We start from the raw sequence: 24888 nt of genomic DNA, 5'->3' as shown, positions 1-24888 counted from the left end.
AGCCTGGTTTGTCACAGGACCTTCCTGTGGGCTTCTACCATCTCCCTTCCTTTGCCCTGTACACAATTGACACAGGCAACACTGCTGTTTCTTCCCTTCCCTCCTACAACACAAGAAGGGGAGGAAAGAGCCACCCTCTTCCTTGCCTGCCTTGGCAATACTTCTGGCTTTTCTGTCAGAACCAGCACATCTGCTTTTGTGCTTTCCAATGCAAGACCAGACCGCATTGCTGCTACAAGAAGCGACTGCTGTCATTTACGACAATGAAACATCCCAAATACAGTGCGGAAGAGTGTTATGTCAGTGTATATTTGTTCTGAGTATTGAAATTAATACAGTACTTGTTCAATACATTGTGAAGTATAAGGTGGAGGGGAAAGTAGCCGTGGAGACAAGTTGAACCCCACCTCACTTATTCTTATGGGTCTTTCAGGTTTTTGACGATTTCATCTTCATCTTCTTTGCCATGGAGATGGTTTTTAAAATGGTGGCCTTGGGGATCTTTGGCAAGAAATGCTACCTTGGAGACACTTGGAACCGCCTGGATTTCTTCATTGTTATGGCTGGGTAAGTTCCTGCCTCCTTTTTGAAATTCTGATAACTGTTGGATAAAAGCCGCCAAAATGGGAACGGGGCACTATCTATTAGTGTGCTTTGAACACAGTGCAGGGCCAAGCAGAGTATGAATATAGATTGGAATCTCGTGTACTTCAGTCTGTGGTCTCATTGCTCCTCTTGAGTTCTATGTAAATAGGCTGCATCCAGGAGAAGAGCTGGGTGTTAGGTTCACTCAACTGTGCCCTGCCCTGATCCCATATGGCCAGCTCTCTGCAAAAGATGGATATGTGTTGTGGGGGGAAATGCAATAAGTCTGTGCTTATAGAAGAGACAGAAACACATGTCCTCCCCACAGAGATCCCTGCAATATATGGCTCCCCTCTGGGCATAATTATGGGCACTTGCTGGAAAATATAAGGCACAGAAGAAAGGCAGGTGGGAACAGAGAAGAATCTCTTTGATCAAATCAGTGTGGTTTTCTTTTACAGACTGTTGGCATTCAGAGTATCTTCATTTAAAAAAACCCCGAACCAAAACATTGTGCTTCTGCCTTTGCATCCTATTGGCCCACCTAAGCACACCTCAGGGACATGTTGACATTTGAGTGTTTTTAACAGCCAAGTTGCTATAGTAAAGTGCTAGTTTCCACTTCACGTGTCTCATTCCACCCTGAGCAAGGGGCCCGTAAGGATTTGCTAGTCAAATGGTTGGCGAGAATTCACTGCCTGCGCTGGTGGGCACAGCTTTGCAAAATGGTTTCCTTTATCAAATGGGCTATATCAAGGGGAGAGCATTGTTGCTCCGAGGACCAGACTTCCCTCTCCATCCTGTAAGCATGCATAGAAACCTATCACCTTTATCCGCAACTCACTGCCTGAACTGGCAGTGGGTTCAAGCCTGAGCAGACAGCAGGCCCCTTGCATGAATGGTTGCAGCATTTATTTGCTTGTATTCAGCCTAGTGAGTCAGCACAGCATTGCCAGCCACCTGGCTTATTTTAAATCAGCCTCGATGCTTTATTGCCGTCTAGCAGCTTCTGTTGTCCTCGCCGTTTAGTCCAGCCGCAATGTTCAGTGCTGGCCAATTTCAAATGTCATACAGTCAAATTAAGTGGCATGTGCAAATGAGAAATTGTTTCCCCCTTTGAGAGACGCACCAGTCCTAAGCCCAAGGCCGGCCATTTCTGCATGTGAGCAGATAATATTCCCCATCATACTGAACCAAGAGTGAGCAAACGTCTGGGTTATAACCTCCTTGCAATTGAAAGTCTGGGACTTTGAAAGATGCATTTAAAAAGGGATTATTAGGTGAGTTCATAGAGGAGGAGTCTGACTACTGGTAATGATGGCAATACATAGCCTCCAGCTGCAGAGGATGTGTGCTACTGAGTCCCAGCTGCTTGAGGATGAAAATAGGAAAGGGCCATCACCTTCCTGTCCTGCCTGCAGGCTTCCTGGATACTTCTGATTTGCCAGTGTGGGAAAGACAATGCTGGACTTAGGTAGCCTTTGGTCTGATCCAGCAGGGCTCTTATGGTCCATGTCTGCTCTTGACCCCCACCCACCTTAGCTGCCAAGTATCCCGTTTTTCACGGGAAACCCTGGGGTTTTAATCCATTTCCCGCTGTTCTCCTGAATGGAGAAAAATCCCAGAAATCCCCCGGATTTCCTACCTGCCAGGGAGCCTCCATTTTGGGTGCTGCTCTTCCCATGTGTGGGCACCGGAAATAGGGCAGAGCGGCACCGGAAGTCGCTTCCACGCATGCCCAGCAGCCATCTTAGTGGTGGCCGCATGGCGGCGGCTGTCACCAAGATGGCCGCCGCCATGCAGCCACCACCAAGATGGCCGCCGGGCATGCGTAGAAGCGACTTCCGGTGCCGCTCTCCCCTATTTCCGGTGCCCACACATGGTCAGAGCGGCTCCGGAAGTTGCTTCTATGCAACTTCTGGTTCCGCGCCGCTGCTGATCCCACATTTTTCCTTGGGAGACTTGGCAGGTATGCCCCCCACATAAGGAAACACAGCTTGTATCTATGGCTATCTTTCACTCTTGAAGCAAGTAATGCAAAAGAAGAAGAAGACCCACACACAAAACGCAAAATGTATATTTCAGTTTAAAACTCATACCCTCTTGAAGGTCTTTGGAATCGATTTCTGGATCCTTAATACCTGCCAAATAATCTACAGGAAATCCACAGGAGAACAAGGCAAGCAGTTGCCCCAGTCAGAAGTCAATGAATCCCAAAAGACTAGGAGCAGCTAAATCTAGCTGTACCCCAAAATGCAGTTCACCCTCTTATGCCAGCTCCAGAAAGACATTTGATATAAATACCATCTGTTGTTAGGAATTCGTTTTCCCCAACAGTGCCTGCCTGCTCAACATATTCAGTAAGGCACTATCTCACAGCCCGTGGGTAGTTTAGCAGCCTTGTTCCAACACGCAGTTCAACATCCAAAGGCCCTCAACTTCATCCGAATGAAATCTATGCAGATGAGCCTGTAACTGTACAATGGGCTCGGTGTGCAAATGTGTCCTGGTCAGCTTGCATATTGTTATGCCATCCCAGCGATAGGAGAACATATGCTGGGAAAGGTTATGCTGCACAATCAAGGGCCGGCACACAACTTCCTGAGCGGACACGGCAGCCAACACTGATGTTAGACATTGCATTGACATGACCATATGGACTAAAACAAAAGCTTCAGAATGCATCTCACTCATTTCATGGTGATATTTAAAAATGTCTGACCAAAAATGATTATGAAGGGAGGAAGAATTGTAGAATTAGAAGAGACCCAGTCCAACCCCCTGCGCAACACAGGAATCTCAACACATGGTCCCCCACCCAATTTGAAAGCATACTGGACCCTGCTTAACTTTGCAAATGTGCTAGCAGTTGTATGGCTACACAACTATGAAACCTCCTACAGTATGTTTAAGCACTAGAAGCAAGCCACACAGGTGTGTTTGGAGAAATCCCATTTTCCTCCACTTTCTTTCCTTCTTTCCTTCTTTCCTTCTTTCCTTCTTTCCTTCTTTCCTTCTTTCCTTCTTTCCTTCTTTCCTTCTTTCCTTCTTTCCTTCCTTCCTTCCTTCCTTCCTTCCTTCCTTCCTTCAGTATCCATTCTGTTATTTCTCTGTCCATGTTGACACAGCATTTAGTATTCTTGTGCAAAAATGAAAATATTCAGTGAACATTAGGAAAATAATGTTTCAACATTCATTCACATTTCCACTTCGTCTTCTCCATATCACAGCAATTTGCTTGTTTTGCAAGATGTGAAACTTTACATTGGTTAATGTACATTGTGGCATGCAACAGACGGGCATAGCTCAGCCACCAACAATTCATTTACCTTCCCTGTGTGTTTTCTTCCAAAGTTAATGACTTTCAAGAGGGGTCGCACTGTTAGTCTTCCGGAGCAAAAACAACTAAGAGTCCTGTGACACCATAAAGACAAAGTTAATAAATGGACAACATTAATAAAGCTATAGATCACAAAGTCATCTATAGCTGCAATTCTCACCATGTCTACTTAGAAGTAAGTGTCATTGAATTCAGTGGGGCTTATTGCCAGGTAAATGGGGTTAGGATTGCAGCCTATCTCACTAACTTAATTTCACATTTCAGTATAAACTCTCATCCTGTCTTGCTTCCCTCACTCTGGCATCAGGCAGGGCCAGTTTAGCACCCTGTTGATATTTGCTCATTGTGTCCTGTATTGTATGAATTACTCCTGCCACTTAATTGCATATAAATCATTTTTTAAAAAATTGCAGCACTTTATTTCATAAACACATATTCTATTCAGAAAATAGCCATGTGTGTGTATGCTCGTGTGTCTGCTGAAATGTAATGGCCCAAGCTAATTTCCATCTGAAAAGAGCAATAATGAATGATGCATTCCATTGGTTTTTAATATTCACAGCAAGAAGCATTCCAAACCCATTTTACCACAGAGTAAGGCTCATTGAATTCGGTGGCACTTTCTTCTGAGTAAGCAGGCCTAGGATTGCAGCTTTTGTGCACTTAGACTGTGTCTAGCAGCAAACAACTTACTCAAAATGAACAAACAACACTACAGAAAACAGAAAAGCAATGAGGCATCTCTTGGGACAGCACCAATTATATATGAATGAATATTTAAATAATATATATTGCAAAGTAATATATATATATGGGTGCCACTTTTGCTGTAGAGAACTGAGACAAAAATTGTTCACAGTAAGAGCCTGTGCCGTGATGGGGGTCTAATGAGCAGGTGGAAGGAAATCCACATGACAATTGTGCACCTACCAAAATGACTCCAAAAGCCATTGCTTCTGAATGGTACCTTGGAACTGTCTTCTGTTGCTCGTGATTCTGCCAATAAACTGATAGCCCTTTATAATAAGCAAAAGTTAACTCAGAACAATCTGAATCTTATCACATTGGAGGGAAATGTATCTTGGATTAATTGGACCTGGGATTGCGCAGGGGGTTGGACTAAATGGCCCTTGTGGTCCCTTCCAACTTTAGAAATCTATGACTCTCTCTATAGCATTCTCAGAAAAGAGGGACAGAAAGGGAAATGTTTGCTGTGAAATTACCTTGGCATTTCAAAAGTCAAACTCCAAAGCTTAAATCATTGCCTTTGAATTCCCAAGTTTACTTTGGGTGGGTGGGACTGAAAAGAGAGGCAGCATGTTCTCTTATGGGAAGAGGCTACAGAAAAGTAGTTAGCTACAATATCTCTGTCTCTGGGGATCGTACCCGGTATGAAAATGAGGCATAACAACAAAACCAGTCATTTGTGGATATTGCTCCACTGCAACATGCTCTAAGCTCTTGTTAGGTCAAGCTACAAATCTAAACTAAAATATATAAAACAAACCTCCTGGCTACATACATAAGAGCAGATTGTTAGATCTCCTACTCTTGAGTAGGACCCTGGCAGAGACACATGCCCGACTGGCATGTTCCTATCCTCCTGGTCGATCGTTCAAAAAGCTTTCTTCAGCCTGAAATCACAGCAACTGATGCCAACTGACATCAGCACACTTACGGATCCGCAGAGTTTGCGCAGTTGCGTAACAGAACTCAACAACTCAGCATTTTGGCTAATCTACTTTTATTTACATATAAACACACAGAGAGCACTGCAACATGGCTCCTCTCTCTAGCATCAGGCAGCAAAGAGAATGAACAAAGGACAATAGTCCCACTTCAGGAAACACAGTAACACAAACATCCTGTCTTCGTCATTTTCCACTCTGTGGAATAAAAAACATACAGTCATGTGATAGACAACATTCCCATGACAGCAGACACAGGGAATGAATCTCCAACACAGATATGCCTATTTTGTTTACTTGGCTATCTTCCTTGTCTTCTCCCTCCTGCAAATTTCAAGAGTTACAGTTTTACCTAAATAAATCCCACTGTCTGTTCCTTGCCCTTCTCGCCCCCACTCCCCATGCAGTTTTGCAGCTTCAGGAGGAAGACTCCGCTGTCACTAAAAATGTACAGTTGCCATGGCAAAGAGAATTGACATCACTAGAACTTGATTATCTCCCCCCCCCCTTTCCTGGCTTATGGAGTGAATTTTAAAATAAAAGGCCCTAAATCAATATTTTCCTTCTTTGCCATTTCCATTAAGAAATCAGACAGCTCCCAAAATGAAAGCATTTGTGCGTGCGTGCACATGTTGGGTTAAATAAAACTGCAGAAATAAATGATAAGTCTGGAATTTGGAGCCTCTCTCCAGTTGTTTGGTAGGATTAAGCTGCAGGTTTCCAGGTGTTGAATGTGGCCAGTCTTTGGCAGCTGTTGCCCAAACATGAGGCTGTTCCCTCTTCCACCTGTTTGTGACATGATCTCCTTCAGTGACTGGTTTTCTTTTCAAGGACTGATCTGCGATTGATGGTACATGCCCAGCAACACCTTATCTGAAAGGAACTTATACACACAAATTATTGACAACCAAAGTCGTTAAAGATGCCTAAAGCTGAGTGTACCAAATCAGATGGCAATTTTGAAAAGGTAGCCCTATGTTTCAGCAGATCTTCAACAGTGCTGTAGTGTTAGGGATGGACAAATCTGTCAGCTTAAGTTTCTCTCTGTTTCTCATTCTTTCAGTATTTAGTATTCCACATCTCCATATCAGTTGCTTAAAAAGAAAAAAACCCTCTTGAAAATTCACCAGCATTTTAGTGCAAAATTCTCCTGTTATACACATTTTTGCAAAGCAATTATCCAGAATATAATGTATTGTTTAATGTTATATATGGATGTATAAGCACACTTTACCCAGGTGCCTGCATTTTACTTGGCTGGAGAAAACACTGCAAAATTCAGATAAGTTTGAATTTTGAAGGATGGCTGTGTTTTGGCCATCCTTGTTGGGTTCACCTTTAAAGGTGAACTGTATGTTCATAATTTCATTTGTTTATTTCATAAATGCATACACCCCTCAAAGCAGTTTAGAAAAAGAATCAAATAATAAAATAATCAGCAAAACCAATCAATTCAAATCAGTTTGCCTAAATTGAATCCCCACCCCCATCCCTATGTAGTGATAAATTATGAAGTGCAGGAGCTCATCGCAGCAGCTTCCTTAGCCACCCTGGCCCCAAGGGAGTGCATAATGTCAAGCAGCAGTTATCACCCCCACCCATCTAAAAGAACAGCAGTACACCGGCATGATATCATCTTGGTTGGATTATTGGGACTTCAGTCCTAGGTATAGTTCCCAGTGGATTCAGTGGTGCTTGCTTTTGACGGCATACGTTCAACAGGTAAAATACACTGAGCCTTAAGAAAAGACCTTCAGCCAGTCAATTTTAAAAAAAAATAAATTTAGCTGTAAATTAGAACTGCTAACAATCTTGCAAAGAAGTGCTAGCACAGCACAAAGGAGGAACGCCATCAAAGAAAAGGAAAAAAGTACCCAGCCTCTCCTTGGTTGTTTTCTCCCTTGTTTGGCTTCCTCTATGTCAGGCTTCCTCAACCTCGGCCCTCCAGATGTTTTTGGCCTACAACTCCCATGATCCCTAGCTAGCAGGACCTGTGGTCAGGGATGATGGGAATTGTAGTCTCAAAACATCTGGAGAGCTGAGGTTGAGGACGCCTACTCTATGTTAAAAAAAGGTAAAGGACCCCTGACAGTTAAGTCCAGTCGTGAACGACTCTGGGGTTGCGGCGCTCATCTCGCTTTACTGGCCAAGGGAGCTGACATTTTTCCTCAGACAGTTTTTCCGGGTCATGTGGCGAACCAGAGCAGTGCACAGAAACTCCGTTTACCTTCCCGCCAGAGCGGTACCTATTTATCTACTTGCACTTTGACGTGCTTTCGAACAGCTAGGTGGGCAGGAGCTGGGACCGAGCAACGGGAGCTCACCCCGTCGCCACCCACGTCCCTGCTCTATGTTAACATGCCGCAAACAAATATGAACGCTTCATTATCACATCATTCACTTGCCAGCGCAAGGAAAGACTGTCAGTTATCAAAGCACCTTGGCAGATGATGTTATCACTCTTGCTCAGAAAGAAGTCTTGGAGCTGCAGTCTTCATGCACCTCCTCCCCACTACATCACTGATCACCAGTTCAGGAGAGAGACTGATTCCAAACCTAGGAAGACCATCTCCAAATGTACAGGTTACATTTTACCCTCCATTTGGCTTCATTCGGTTTTTGCTGCTTGCAAACATAAGAATTTGTTCTCCCTTTGGGATGCCTGTCTTGGCATTTGGTATGAGATATTAATGTATCTCTGCTAATGTGGATTGCATGATTCATGCTACCCACACTGAGTCACCAGCTAGCTGAACTGTCAGGGTGCCTAATCTTATTTCAGGTGAAACTTACCCATGTGTCAGGTTAAGACACATACTTTGCCTGTCTCAATGGGGGTGCCACCACTGACTATATAAGGTAGCGTATAATCTCTGCCGAGAAGACATTTTCCAGACCAGAAAGAATAATATATGTTACCTGTTCTGGTGTCTGTGTCTTATGTGCCAGTTTTTTTTTAAATCCAGGAAACCCTTCTTTCTGACCTTGAAGACCTCTCCTGTACTCATTGTCCCCACTACTTCACACACATTAACAGTTAAGATCGGGGGCAAGTGCTTTAATGTCTGCATGCATTCTAATCATAGTCCTCTGTGCATGCTAAAGTCAAGAGCACTCAGATTGCATTATTTTTGCCTGGTTTTACAGCTAAACTGTAGAACATTATTATATTCCATCAGTTGTAATCTATGCTCCCTTTGTCTTGCAAAGCTGGCAGAATAGGGAAGCCCAGCTCTTCATAGCAAATGGGCCGCAAATGTGTTTCAGCATGGAATCCGCAGGCTGCACACTACCTTATTGGGTGGGGGGGGGGCAAGGCCAAAATTTGACGCCCCCCCACACAACCCAGCCCTTATGCTACCTTCCCAAAGCTGGCTATGTGAGGCACCAGGTTTTGAGAAGGAAGAATGAGGCTCTGACCAGGTCCTAGAGCCTTCCCATCTCCTTCCCAAAGCTGGGAAAGGCGGCTTTGGGAATGAGGAAGGAGGACTCCAGGACCCAGTCAGAGCCCTCATGCCTCCTCCCCAAAGCCCAGCGCCTCCCTTACCCAGCTTTGGGAAGGCAGTTCGAGGCCTGCAGGGGCCGTCAGATGTTGCTGAGGGCTGCCAGAAAATATGAGGGCCACATGTGGCTCTAGGGTTGCATGTTGGACCACTCTGTGGCAGAACAGAAGAAGAGCCTGCTGGATCAGGTGAATGGCCAATAAGCTCTAAGCTCCTCCTCTTGATCCCGTCCACCATTACATCTAAGGAAGACTGTTTGAAATCGCTTCTTGTGGACGCAAATCCCCAAATTTCACGTGGGGTGGCAATCTTCATAGTGCAGGCTCTGAAACTCAGGGCTACCCTGACAGGGTAGTGTGTCCTATGCCTGGACCTGTTTTAATGCTCTCTTTTATATTTTTAACTCAATGTGTCGAGCCTATTTTGGGCTATTTTATGCTTCACATATATCCGCATATTCGATTTTTGGCGCTGGCACTTAAACCTTTGCATCATTGTCTTAGGGTAATTTAAATGCTATTACGCCAACAACACCACCTTGAATTATGTTTCGTTGCTTGTCTCTGGCATTTTTGTATTGTTTTATTTTGCTATGGCTGTATGCTAACGCAATAAAGATTTGAAACTTGAGGTGAATGGCCCATCTAGTCCAGCATCCTGCTCTCAAAGTGGCCAACCTGGTGCTTGTGGGAAGCCTGCAAGCAGGACATGAGCACGACAGCACTTTGCTCACCTGCAATTCCCAGCAACTCACCGTGGAGGTAGAACATAGCGCCATTGTGACTAGTAGCCATTGATAGCGTAAACCACAAGCTGGCTTTTCAGGACTGTAATGTAAACACTGCTGTTAGAGAATTAATATTTCATATTCGCAGCTTTCTGAATACTAACTCCTTCCAATGTTAGGCTTCATAGGGACTGCTGAACTACAGCTGATAAGTTTGATAACCTATTTCCTGTTGCTCGCTACAACTGGGGTTAGGAAGCACTCATGTTCCTCATATAACTTGTTGTGTTGTGCCCTAGTTCCTTGAGTCATCTGAGTATGTGTTACTGAACCCCTTACTGTCAGTGAACAGGCACCTCTGACATTGGTCTGCCCTAGACCTTCTTGCTCTCTACTTGTGATACACTATAATTTTGGTGATCATAGGCTGTAATTTATTTAAGTTTGTACTTAATTGCATCCAACCGCATACGTGTGTTAACCATAGTCTTTATCAACCCTGCCCTTTTGTCTTGTTGCTTTCCCCTTTGTCTACTTTTTCAATTGCAAGCTTTGATCAGTGATCTGTGTTATTTAAAACTTTAAAATGTGTTAATTAAAGGTACAATAGAAAGATGAAGGGGAGAGCAAGTACAATAAAACAATACTAATATAGGGAATGATCTAGCCAAAATTAAGCCCTGTAAATCCTAGTTCTTCAGTCTCCTCCATTGCAATCAATGAGGCTTAATATACTTAGATCTAGCCTGATTTAATTCCAACCGAACAATAATTCACATCTATGGCATAGCTGCCAAGTTATCCCTTTTTAAAGGGAAATTCCCTTATGCAGAATAGGCTTCCTCGTGAGAAAAGGGAAAACTTGGCAGCTATGATCTATGGTTTGATTTCTTTTACAACTAAATTTGTATATTAAGAAATTATTAGATCAAGGGCAGCAGTTAAAGTGCTTTCCGGAGGGAAATCTGATTAACCAAAAAAATGTGTCTAATCTACAACATGCTTTTGAGCCTTCATTCTAGAATGAATCAGGAGAAGACATGACAAACAGTGGGCAAGATCTTGGTAAACCTGTCTGTTCCATTTGGGGCCAGATTGGATAAAAACAATTCCCCACTGATCCAGCATATTGCATGGATGGGAGCATGAGCAGGTCTGCCCTCTCTACCTCAGCACTCCCTGTAGGGATAGCATGTTCAAATGCACCCTGTATTTGAGATCCAACGCACTCAGGCCAAAATTACGTGGTGGCTTTCTAATCCTACCCCCCAGGAGATCAGCCATGAAGTTTTGACCTATGCATATTATATTTCATCTTATTTATTAGTTGCTGTACAAAAAAGGTTATCATCATGTATATCGTATTTTGATATGCTGTCCCCATGTGGATCACCAGGGTCAATGGAGTTATGATTGGAGTGCCAATGCACTCGTGCTTGGATGCCATTCATTCATTCATTCAGTTTATCAGCCCTAAATAACAAGACCTCTGAGTGATGAACTAAGTAATCCATGCAGTGGGCTAGATTGGGATGTGAGCATTTTCCAGTCTGGCCTTTTGGCACTTTTGACAGCAGTGTATCTAAAGTACAAAAATAGTGCACAAATACAGAATAGTCTCCCTAGCCAAAAGTAGCTCTTAATCCCACCCCCCACCCCACCCCACAGAAAACTGACAGGACCCCTGCCCATGCTCTGCCCTGGGAGATTTCCTTTTCTCTCCAAGTCTCTCATCCTGGGAGATCAGTTACCAGCCTTTCACTCAGGGTTCTTCCACCAGCTAGACTGGTGACTGGGAGCGGCCGCCGAGACCACATAACACCGGTCTTGAAATACCTACATTGGCTCCCAGTACGTTTCCGAGCACAATTCAAAGTGTTGGTGCTGACCTTTAAAGCCCTAAACGGCCTCGGTCCTGTATACCCGAAGGAGTGTCTCCACCTCCATTGTTCTGCCCGGACACTAAGGTCCAGCACCAAGAGCCTTCTGGTGGTTTCCTCGCTGCGAGAAGCCAAATTACAGGGAACCAGGCAGAGGACCTTACCGGTAGTGGCACCCACCCTGTGGAATGCCCTCCCACCAGATGTCAGATAGAAAAACAACTACAAGTCTTTTAGAAGACATCTGAAGGCAGCCCTGTTTAGGGAGGCTTTTAATGTTTAACAGGCTATTGTATTTTAATATTTTGTTGGAAGCTGCCCAGAGTGGCTGGGGAAACCCAGCCAGATGGGTGGGGTATAAATAAATTATTATTATTATTATTATTATTATTATTATTATTATTTCCAGATTAACATCACATTGGTATATTGCACTAATCATAAGATAAATAAGAACAGCTTCCCAATATGTTGGGCTTGTTTAGTTGCTGTGGAATTCTAGAATAGAATCAACATATCAAGAATATCTCGAACAATTGTGTCTTGACCCCTTAATATTTTTTGTTAACATACAGACATGACATACGAATAACTCTGCATGGATTAATTTCATATATGGTTATCGCTGCAAGAGCATGTTCTACAAAGCACAGAAGAGAATTGCCTATTCTGTCATTGGGAAAGGAAATTATACGGCCAATGCTGTGATGTCAAAACACTGGAGTGAAAGAAGGAAGGCCAAATTTCCTAAGAATTTGACATGTTTGTTAAATTAACTACTGACAAAACAAAACTCACCCTTCTGTTAATGTGAAACGTACATTTAATATAATTTGTCTCATTATCCTTAATTAATGAAATGTAAAAGACATACACCCACAATCTAAAAGAAGTCTGTTTGGAAAATGCCCACGGCATCATTTCTTTGACAGAGGTTTGCAAGAAAGAGCAACAGGGGATAGTCAAAGCTTGACAGTTATAAAGAATCAGTGATGTCATGTTTTTCAGCACAGAACACTTAAGTATATTTTCACAACAATAAATTAGTGCTCAGATGCTTAGGAGGGTAACAAACCAGGCACCAAATGCGCCTGATGCTTTCAGCCTCACACATGCAGGCTGCCTTGCTATACCCTCTGACCTGAGATTAAGTGTAGGATTGCACCCTGCCAATCACTTAATACCACTTGGAATATTTGAACACCAGTAGCTGGAAGCTGTGGGAGGGGAGAGTGCTCTTGTGCTGAAATCCTGCTTGGTAGTTTCCTATAGGTTGACTCTCATCTGAATTCTGTGCATGTTCAGTTGGAAGTAAGTTCGGAACAGAGGAAGCTGCCTTATATGAGTCAAGCCACTGGTCCAGCTCCCAGGGTATTTATTGTCTACAGCTCTGGTCTTCAGCTGGTGGGTCAGGACCCTCTAGTGGGCCGCTGCTTGTGACAGGAGCATAACCATCATGCAAATATATGGTAAAAGATTGAGAAGTGGGTCCTCAAATGCATGGCGTTTGAAAGCAGATCGTGAATTTGTAAAAGTTGAAGATACCTGGTCAGTTCTGACTAGCCAGGATTTCAGATAGCGCAACCCTACCTGGAGATGCCAAGGATTGAACCTGGGACCTTTGGGCAAAACAGACTAGGATTGAGCCACAGACCTGAATTCAGTAGGTCTTACTCTCAAATAAGTGTTCAATAAAGATTGCAACCCGTTATTTTTAAAACTGGGCTTTGCAGGATGCCAGGATCAATTTTTGGAAACCAAGGCAGTGTTTAGGCTTCTTTTATCTTCCAAACAACTGTGTGTGTGTGTTTTTTCCCTTTTAGAAATCCGTCTCAGCTCAAAAACCAGAGCGGCCACCCCACTCCACCCCTGAGAGCTGTGCAATCCACACTAAGTTAGTCGCCACTTGAAGTGACTGCTTATGCCTCCGCACATTAGCTTCAAAGCATCGCTGCCACTCTTAATGGAGTCTGGCGTTTCCTTTCTATGTTTTGGGAGAAATCTGAACAGAACAGGGGTGTGAAATAACCAGGTTCTGGGCATCGAGGGATGGGTGTCGAGAAATAAACAAATCCCTGATTAAATAAAAAAACCTACTTACTCAATTAAGCTATTCACTACTTGGGGTGTTGAGCTTCTCAGCTTCAGGACTGCACACTAAAGTAACTGTGTAATTAGTAATTAATTTTTCACTCCCAGAAGATATGTCTTATTCAGTGCTAGGAGAAGAAACAGAGTAAAGGGGGGGGGAGAACACCCTCTATTGGTAAGAAAGAAAGCTGGAAGGGCCGAAATTACACCCTGTCTCCTGGCTCTGATGTCTTCAGAAAGCTATATTCAGATCAGGAGCTTGGGAATGAGGGTAGCAGGGAGCTTAATGAGGGCTGCTGCCAGCCCTGTGATTAGAGCACTCCACCAAGGGTGCTTCTGCAACTCCTTTTTTTTTTTAAACATACTTTTTATTAATTTTACAAAATACAAAAAAAAAAACGGTACATACATAAACACCTTTTCCACCTCCTTCCTACCCACCCACATGGGTCCTCCCCTGCCACAGAAGTATCCCATGTATGTGAACAGTCAGAGATGGTCCATTTTATGCTTGGATTTCTGTCCTCCTCCCCCTCCCCTGACCCCAAAGCCCCCCCTGCCACCAGGGAGCTCCAGCAAACCAGGGCAGTACGCAGGAGGCCATCCATCCAACCATCTATTGTCATACCAAAAAAAGAGAAAAATAGAAATAGGAAAAAAGAGAAAAAAGAAAGGGCAAAAAAAGAGAAAAAAACAATACAAAACAGAAAAATTTTTCTTACATTCATAATTGTAAAACCATATTTTGTGGGCTTCCCCTCCCCCCCCTTCCCCGATTTTCATCCCTTTTTTATCATCTGCAACAGTTTCTTACTTTATAAAAATACACCTTTGTATCTTATACAACTTATAAATCAATTGTTAACATTTTCATCTAATATTCAAATCACTGAAAAATCAAACTCCCATTTTATCTTCCCGTGCCTAATTTTTACTCCCTCTATAAGCCTCCATATTTTCACATTTTTCCAAAATCCATTCACTTTTAAAACTATAACTATTCTCAATTTAACCTTACATCCCCGATTATCGGCTCCACCCCCCCAATCCAGCAAATTCCATAATCAGCAGACCAGTTATAAACCTGTTAATCCATCCTTATAATCACAACATCACTTTCCCTTCACCCCACCCCCTGTTTACAGTCTTTTGCCATCCAGGCCACCATACAGGACCCCTGAATTTCTTCTCTTCTCTGCATATTTTTTCCTTCTTCCCTGTGGGCGTTCTGGAGTTCCAGTAATACCAATCGTGCCCCCTCAAAGGCAGGGCACTCCATCCAACTTTTTGTAGAGTAAAGTCATCATTTTTTTCGTGGTGTGCTTCATTTTGTGTTGAATCATCACAGTCCTCATCTTCATCTTTTCCTTCCAAATCACAGTCACCATCATTGTCATTCTCACATTCATCTTTTTCAGTGTCAAAAGCTTCATCTTCTAAAAAATCATATTCTGCCATCACCATCTGAAATTGTTGCTGTAACTCTTGCCGTCGTGTCTCCTCTTGACATAGTTCTATTCTTGTTTCCCACATTAAGGTCAAAACAGACCGCTGGAACTCAGGGGAACACTTTTTTGTTGACATAGTTCAATCCTGCCAAGGTCAAAACTTGTCACGTGGGGTGGAATATGATCACAGTTTATTTTCTCGACTCCATTTTAACAAACTGGCTGCATTCTTCAAGTCTTATTAACAATAAAGTTCGAACTCACATTTCACAAACATTTAAACCAAAAAAGAAATTCCACAAAGTCCAGAAATACAAAGTGAAATAAAAATTGACTTATAAATCCTGATCAACTCACTGGGTTGTCTGGGCTGCCGGCTCCCGAGGAAAAGAAAGGTTTTTCTTAGTCTTTACCTCTTGCTGCAGGGCACTCACAACCACAGTCTCTCTCCCCTTTCACCCTGCATCAAAGGGGAGATTCTCTTTGATGCCTTTGAGGGATCCTTTTGAATTGCAAATCTTCTGTTTACGGCTTCGGGTTTCTATTTACTGTCTCTTTTGTTGCCGTGGGGGGGGGTGGCTTCCTCTTTTCTCCCCTCTCTCCCAGATCCAAATTGTTTTATAATCCAAATCGTGAGGTTACTTACAGTCTTGTTTCCAATCGTTTTATTTTCGGAAGAATCCAGCGCTCTCCGCCTTCGGCTTGAAGCTTCTCCCTGCTAGAATAACGTTGCCGCTCAAAATGGCCCCCGTGACTTCTACCCTCCTCGCTCCGGAGCTCTTATTAGAGCTAGCCGAAGGGTTGGGGAGTCCGGATTGGGGCTGTGCCGAGCAAATTTGCCCCCGGGACGCCCTTCCCGAGGTTCTAAGGGGCGCAGCGTCGCTCTCGCTGCCCTCCCCACTCCTAGCAGGGACGGGCCGTCTCGGAGACAAGACGAAACCCCGCCGATCGGCGCTGGCGCTGAACCCGGAAGCCCGCTTCCGCAACTCCTTGGCTGCAGAAGAGAGTGGTAAATGAGAGCTGAGCTAGTCAGATGGGGTAGCTGAATTGGGAGAAGAAATGGGCTGGGGGAGAGGGGGAGAGTTGAGTGCAACAGAAATGTGTTGGTCAGGGCAAGATAGGCATGAACAAGTCGGTGGAGGATAAATTTAGGAAGGGCTGAAGATCACATATGCCAGCTGTGATCTCTCCAAGTGGAAGCCCAGGCCAATTTATAAGTCACTAGCCATCTCATGCCTGACATTGCTCAATAATCCTAAGAAACCCCCAAATCAGTTTGAAATCAGTGGTTAAATTGGTGCAGCTTTGAAATGTTTAGTCTGCCATCTTGATTCAAAGTTGTGTCCAGTTGTGTCCAAACGTAGATGGAAATCTGCTGCTTGGTTTCAGGAACCATCACACAAAATTTGGTTCTATTTTAAGAGGCGTCCAAATACATAGGAAACAGAAAACTTTCCAAAATATATAGGATAAGTTGCACTTTAAATCATGCTCAGAAAAAGAACAGCCAGTGGGCATGCTAGCACAGATCAGCCACATTCCTTCCCCTGCTTGTGAGAGGTCAACATGATTAACACTGTGAAATGGCCAACATGATCAACACAGGCAATCATGTCAGAGCCTAATCTATCTGAGAGGCAGAGGAGCTGTGTTCTGCTGCATTTGTGGTGTCAAGCTTAGGCACGATTTGAGTAGAAGTTGCTCCCAATCTGGAGCCTGGAACTGGTTTGTGAGCCACTGGATCAGTCAGTCTCTGGTTGTTACTTCCAGGGCTCTTTGCCGCTTTTGCTTTGCAGATGAGCCATGGTGCACACTTTTCATAACGAGGTCTGATGGCGTGTGTCTTGTGTGACACTCACCACCCACTTAAGCAATTTAGCTGCTTGTTTGCTCTCTTGCCCGCCCTTCTCTTGCTCCGCCGTGTCATTGCCATTAGCACTAATGGGGCACACTAACCAGACAGTAATGGACTCTTAAGGAGATGGCAGGCTGGGAAGTTTAAGCTGCTTCTACGTTCCTCCCCCACCCACCCTTTTATTATTGGCGCGGCCATTAGAGAAGTTTGCAGAGCTTGGGCCTAGGAGGGTTGTTTTCTGTCCTCGGGTAAAGATTTCCCTGAGCGATGAGAATGAAGAAAAATAATAGTTGCTAAAATTGCAGATACATATGGCTGTTGTTGTTGTTTTTTAATGTCCTTAGATGCTAGAGGGCAGGTGAAGCATATGCTAGAAAACAAAAAAGGAGCACAGCAGGAAAGAAGAGGGAGCAGGGTGATGCCCAAGGTCAGCAGACACAGCAGCTGTGCTTATAGTCACGCTAGCGCCAAGTGAGCACCCATAGAGCGACCCTTGGGCTTGCAATGAAGCTATCTACCCCAGTATCCTGATTGGCAGCAGCCCTCCAAGGGTTCAGCCAGAGGGTTTGTTTTAATTCCACTCCTGTGAGAGTTTTTGTTTGTTCTCAAGAGGAGAAAGGAGGAATTGAACCCGGGAATTTGAAGGCTGTTTTGCAGTTGTACATGCCTAGTTCCGATTCCTGCATTGCAGTGAGCTGGAGCAGATGAGCCTTTGGGACCTTTCCCTCTTTGCAATTTTATTATTCTACCTATGGGTCTTTCCAGAGGCATGTGTTTGGTGCAAGTGTCCTTTTTTCACAGGGAAAGATGCTTATGACAGTTCATACTGTACCATCTAGCATAGTATTGTCAGCAACGACTGGCCAGCAGCTCTCCCCACCCGCCCACACCAGCAACGTCCTGCAATTTTGTGGACCTCTTCTTTTGATAAGATACTTTTGTTTTAAAGTTGTAAATCCTCATCTCCAGTAGAGGAGCACACAATTTCCCTCTTTCTTCTAAGCAGGGAGCAGAAAAAGAGCTCTCGCCCCATCTCTTTTCCATCCACAGGGACAGGGTATTTCCCTTTCAGGAAAGGGCAGACATTTAAAATCATTTTAAAGGCCAGACAGTGATGAGGATGGAAATGTGAAAAGAAATTCAATATAAGGTAGGATTTGAATACAGAGCATGCAGGGGAGATAAAACAACAAAGAGTTTTTGTGGCACTTATAAAAAAATAGCAAATAATTCCCTAATGCCTAAGCATCTGTTGACTACAGTTCACTTCATCAGATGTAACCCCTCTGGAAACTGAGAAGAAGATAATGTCAGAAACTGGAGATGAATGTTAATGTCAGAATTTTCTGGAGCAAATGCTTTATTGATTTTGACAGTTGACAACGCATATGGTAAAAAATACCAAACAAGCCTGGCAAACTGTGTTCCCCCACCTCTTCCTTTCTCCCATTTTTCACTCTTCATTGCCCCTTTTGTGCGTCTCAAAATGACTAACCAGCCTGTTCTTTAAAGCACAGGCAAAACTGAAGTAACTTTCTTTGACGAGAGCCTCTGGCCCTGCCTCAGAGATGTCACGGTGGATTCTTCATATGCTGTGCCAAGGCCCAAATGATTAATTCTGCGTGCCTGACAAGTTGTGTCAACTGTTCTGTGGGTTGCAAGCTAAAAGCTGACCTCAGCAAATGGGGTGGGAAAGAGGGCAAAGAGACTTCTTCCTATGGGATTTTCAGTCTTACTCTATCAATAAGGAACTCTGTTGCGGCTGCAGATCTCCAGGACACAGCTGCAAATTATATATGGAAATGTATAGAAGTAATAAACAAAGGTGTTTCTGGACACCCACATAGTGCATATTCAAGACAGCTAAGTAAAAAAACTTCCAGAGGGGTTGCATTTTAACCTACTACAGGGAGGGGAAATCAGAGACTGTAGCATCCAAAATTTTTGATTGCATAGCTTTTGTGGACTAGCATCCTGTTCATCTGATGAAGTGGAATCTAGTCCATGAAAGCTTGTGCCATCACAACTGTGTTAGTCTTTATTGTACTGCAGGACTTGTTTCTACTGCTGATAGAACCTGCTCACCACAAATTCTTGGGATTTGAGAGCAGGACTTTCAAGTCCAAGTCTGGCTTCCAAACAGGCTGGCTTCCCAGCACTTCTGTATTCCACCATTAATTACCATCAATTGCTTTCATTTCTCACTTCTTGCCATCACTGCTGCCATTATTCCTGCAGCAACTCCTTTCTGTGAAATGTCTGTTCCTACTGGGAAAAAGTACACTTCTTGCTCCTTATGTTTTTCAGCAAAGTCAGGGTTTTAAAAAACCAGTTTTTTTTCCTGATTAATGACTAGTTAATTGAACAAGTTAACTAGTTAAAATGCTTATTATTATTATTGATTTATTACACTGTTACCTTCTATAACACTGTCTTAGGGCAATGTACATATAATTTAAAACAATTAAAAAACAAATACATTTAAAACAAAAACAAAACCCTAACAGATGGACACTCGTGGTAAAGACCCATTTATCCAGCTGGGAAAATGTGTTGGAACAAAAATATATTCAGTTGTTTCTAGAAAGCACAGATAGTGGACGCTGGTCATATTTTGACGGGGATGCTATTCCACAGATTGGGGAAAGCCACACTAAAAGCCCTACTCTCTGAGTTACTGTGGAGCAGGCTTCTGAGATCTTGGGAACTTGCAGGAGAAACCCGCCTGAAGACTGCAGCAATCTACAAACTGTATGAGGGATACAGGTGGTCTCTCAAGTAGCCAGGTCCTGAGCTGCCTAGGGACCAACACCTTGAACTTGGCCCAGTAATAGATTGGAAGGCAACCTGCCAATTGGATTCCAAGTCAGAAACCAGATAAATGGTAAGAGCAGGCTCAAGTCTGGATTCCTCTCCTACCCACTACAAATGACACACCTCATCCTCCCTCTTTGCAGTTATTTGGTGGGGATCTCAGTTCCCAAGCCTGCTGCTGAATGAATTTTTTTGGGTGCAAACTACCTGAGACTATCAGAATGTAGTGAAGGAAATTGCCAGATTGCTTTTGGAACGATTTTGTTTTGGAGATAACTTGTCGCGGAAGAGTCAGGATTGCACCTAGGGTATTATCTTCTGAAAGAGATTGATGCCATGATCCAAAAGGAAAGTGGCAGAGGAATGCTGCGTGCGTTAAATTACCTTACAGGCTCTGTGCTCAGATCCTTTTGCAGAGGACTTTCCCCTCCAATTTAAAAGTGGCTAAGCTTCCTAATCCGTTCGTGTATATATTTGCTTAAATAGTTTATTAACCGCCAACGAGCTGCCTTCTGCATACAGAAAGATGGTGTTGGCTTCCTGATGCAGATAAGCACAATGGGATGAGAAAGTAATAAATTTTGGATTCATCCCAACTTCGATGCCCTTAACTCCCTGGGGAAAGTTGTTCAGTGTAAGCACAAAAAAGTTTGTTTCTAATGTTCAGTAAATGTAATGTGTCTGACTATAAATGAAGGCATTCATTGAGGTCGCAAGCAGAATTATACCTCACATTTAAAATGTGGTGGGGTGGTATCTCCTACTGTCAAGCTGCACGAAGCAGGTAGAGGCTATATTTTAAAAGTGTGACAGGCTGCATAGCTTGTCCGTCCTACAAGATCCAACTCCCTCTGATTATTTCTCTGTGATTCTGGCTTGTGCATTTATAGATATAGATATAGATATATTTATTCTAGTAAATCTTAAAATACATGTGCTTCATATCATACTGCTAAAAGCACCTTAAAATACAGTCTGTATTTAGAAAAGCATTGGTTTAGTTGCTACACATTACTATATATTTTGGAAAGTTGTTTGTTCATCTGTTCACTTTGGATTTGGGCACTTCCTAAGGTACAGAGCCTAGGGCTTGCTGATCAGAAGGTCAGCGGTTCGAATCCCTGTGACGGGGTGAGCTCCCGTTGCTCGGTACCAGCTCCTGCCAACCTAGCAGTTCGAAAGCACATCAAAGTGCAAGTAGATAAATAGGGACCGCTCCAGCAGGAAGGTAAACGGTGTTTCCGTGTGCTGCTCTGGTTTGCCAGAAGTGGCTTTGTCATGCTGGCCACATGACCTGGAAGCTGTACGCCGGCTCCCTCGGCCAATAATGCGAGATGAGCGTGCAACCCCAGAGTCGGTCACGAATGGACCTAATGGTCAGGGGTCCCTTTACCTTTTACCTTTAAGGTATTGCAACCAAATTTTGCATGATGGATCTCAGTAAAAGATCTCCACAGTTCTCACTGAAAAATGTGCATGTTTGTCTTCATTTACATGTCAATAACTTAACTAAAAGATATTTTAAGGGACATCAATTTTAGCTGGAACAGTGTAACTGATTTGAAAAATCTGCTGCTCTAAGTTGGTGGTTTTATTGAGCAGTCAGTTATTTTCCCTATTTTTGTTTGCATATGAATACAGTACAGTGGTACATCGCAAGACGAATGCCCTGCAAGACAATTTTTTCGCAAGACGAATGCGTCTTGCGATCTGATGGTGATTCGCAAGACGAATTCGTTTTGCGAAAAATTCGTCTTGTGAATCGCGGTTTCCCATAGGAATGCATTGTAATTTAATTAATGCGTTCCTATGGGCAAAAAAAGAAATTTCAATGCATTCCTGTGGGAAACTGTGATTCGCAAGATGAATGTTTCGCAAAACGAATTGACTCACGGAACGAATTAAATTCGTCTTGCGAAGCACCACTGTATATGCTTTTACATGTGAATTGAGTCTCCTGTATACTCAGAATAGACACACTTAAATGAATGGATTTAATTAACTAAGGTTCATTTATTTCAGTGGGTCTACTTTGAGTAAAAAATAGTTGGCTACAATCCTCTATATTCCCCCGCCCCCATTTCTGTTTACATGATCAGCCTCCGCTCAGGTTTTCTCTTCCTTTAATGAGCCTTCCATGTCTATCTGGGTTATTTTTGTTTAACAGGAGCTTGAATATTTTTTATTGGCTGCGCAAAATCCCATCTGCCTCTCTCTGTGAGCTCCGGGGGGGGGGGGCTGCATCTATGCCATTGCATTTCAGGAAACGACTCATTTCACTCTATTACTCCAAATGTGAGCAAACAAGAAAAGGGATAGATGTGGTGGCAGAGGCCGGAGGGGGGCAGGAGACGGAAAGGGAGTGCGGAGAGGGAAGGAGAAAACAATCACAACACATCGACAGGTTTACCTGATTGCGTTGGAACCTTTGTCCCTCCGACAAATCCCTTTGTGAAAGGTTTTGACACATGCTTTCTTTATCTTTTGGACTGGGAGCAGAGCTGAGTGATGGATCACAGGGAGCAGGCAGCCTTTGGGTTAGATGCACGGGAGGATAAGGCCAGAGCCTAGCGCTGGGCAAGAAGTGCTGATTCAGCAACCGGAGCAAACTTTGATAGTTAATAATGCATGAAGTGAATTAGGTGCTGACAGCTCTCAAGCTCAGAGCCTTCACTATGTAATTATGTGCTGTTGAACTTACAAAATGTCTTATTTTTGGAAAAGAGTCGGAGCACATTATAATCAAGCATTCGTGTAGCACTTCTGATCTGCAGAGCGTTTGATAAGCTTCATCTTTGCTGTAACCCCCATGAAATAAAGGTAAAGGTAAAGGGACCCCTGACCATTAGGTCCAGTCGTGACCGACTCTGGGGTTGCGCGCTCATCTCGCATTATTGGCTGAGAGAGCCGGCGTATAGCTTCCAGGTCATGTGGCCAGCATGACAAAGCCGCTTCTGGCAAACCAGAGCAGCACATGGAAACGCTGTTTACCTTCCCGCTATAGCAGTTCCTATTTTACAGACGGGAAGCTGAAGCTGAGAGATGAGCGATTGGCCTCAGTGAATGCCGGGCTGTCTGAAGCTGGGATTTGAACTTATGTTTCTTAGAATCAAACACACTAGGATGCAGAAATGTTCTGTTGCCCCATTTATGTTCCCCTCCTTTTGTAACAAATGCCAGAAAAATTAGCTATGTTGGTCAATTGCAATAAAGCCAACATAGAATCAGCTGGCACATTTCTTGCAATGTAAGCATTTGTGGGCCTGAGCCTTCTTTGTTAGATGCTTGATGCGATATATAAATATACTAGGGAAGGGGAAAAAACCTGCTTTCCCCCCCTTTTTCTTTTTACAAAGTGAGAGGGAAAGGTCAATACAAGAGCTAGCTATTGGTATGTTATAGTAGTATTCAGAGCACACATTAATACAGAATCCAGCCTGATGTCAAGGCACAGAATGATCAATAGCACGAGACAAGACAATTTCTTCTTGTAATGAGCTAGCCATATCCTGCGTTTGTTGAGGCTGAATCCCAAAGTGTCAGATTTGCTAAGGCATTCCAGTTTGGCAGCTTCATGTTGGTGGACTCTGGTTGTTGTTGTTGTTGTTGTTGTTGTTGTTTTAGTTTATTAATATCTGATTTGTTTCCATGTATCCCTTTATGTAAAGACCTGGCTAGTCACCCTATGCAAACAGCAAAAGGACACTGTTGGCAGATGACAGCATATATTGTGTTAGATTAGAAGATGTGTAGTTGATTGTTCTTAGGTGGATCTCCTTGCTGAAAAGAATTTGCTTCAAAATGGGCCCCTGGCCTGTAAATGCAATAGGCATGAGGACTGAAGCATTTCCTGTTGGGAAATACTGTACCTGGGGAATACAGGTTAATCCTGAAGTCCCACGTCCGTGGGGAACTACAAAGAAAAAATGGCTGACCCTGGATTTGAAAATAGCAGGAGGGGCTTTGAACTTATTCTTTAGCCAAAACAGTCCACCAGCAGAGTTTAAAACACAGATCTATGCAGCATTTGCAAAGTATGGGGGAATATCTGTTGTTAGACCTTTAAATGTGCCACTATTGAGCACTTACAATTCTCACCTGGCTCTACCCCTCTCGGAGTGAATAGACAACAGCATTTAGTAAGTTTAAATGCTTTACTTATAGTAATCACAGGTCTCACTCATGCATTGTTCAGTGCTACAACAGAAACAACACACACACACACACACACACACACACACACACACAGAGAGAGAGAGAGAGAGAGAGAGAGAGAGAGAGAGAGAGAGAGAGAGAGAGAGAACTTGGTCTGATTCTGAAGCACCAGCCTCAGACACGTGCTCAGCTTACGTGGCTCAAAAAGAAGAGAGTGAGAAAGGAACAGGAAACAAGCCTTTTTTCCTTCCTCCCCAATGGTGAGGGGTCATAACCAATCTGACTCTTTTCTGTGATTTTTAACCCCTTTCGTACTGGCAATTATGCACAATTTTGTTTGGCTTCATAAATCTCCCACATTTCCCCAGTGCTGTTATCTTGGAATAAGGACACAGGTGAATAGACCTTCTTGTAACATCTTCCTCCTAAGAATAAGTATCTATCTTTGCTTAAATTTCAATGGCTTCGGGTAATGAGGAGACTATGGTGGGTTCTCTAATTCCTTTTGGGTACACATGGCAACCGTCAGGAGAATTCTGCCCTCTGCCCTCTGCCCTCTGCCCTGATGGTGCGAGAGAGGAATGAGGCAGGAGATAGTATGCAAGCATACCCGCAAATGCAGAGGAATGATTTGCACATACATGTTGACTGCTTGATGAATGCAGCATCAAATATCGACTTCCATGTGTGATTGGACAATTCTGAGGTGACAGTTATTCTGTCTGGGGCATTGTGTCTTCTCCCAATGCCTTGTACACAACAGCGCTGAAAATGAATTACAATACATCAAATGATGTGCATG

The 24888-nt window shown here is 43.5% G+C and overlaps 1 protein-coding gene across 3 annotated transcripts in view; it reads left to right on the top strand.

Moving 5' to 3' along the window:
• The window catches only part of CACNA1I (calcium voltage-gated channel subunit alpha1 I), a 279689-nt gene that overhangs the window by 126025 nt on the left and 128776 nt on the right, over window positions 1-24888 (top strand). For all 3 annotated transcript variants that reach the window (XM_088652075.1, XM_088652074.1, XM_035128273.3), the window contains one exon: window positions 434-567. In XM_088652075.1, coding sequence (XP_088508201.1) covers window positions 434-567 — 134 coding nt within the window. The remainder of the gene's footprint in view (window positions 1-433; window positions 568-24888) is intronic.

Source organism: Zootoca vivipara, chromosome 9 (genome assembly GCF_965207765.1).
Source record: "Zootoca vivipara chromosome 9, rZooViv2.hap1.1, whole genome shotgun sequence".
NCBI lineage: Eukaryota > Metazoa > Chordata > Lepidosauria > Squamata > Lacertidae > Zootoca > Zootoca vivipara.
Note: the sequence above shows the minus strand (reverse complement) of the source record. Positions and strands in the feature narration are given on the sequence as shown.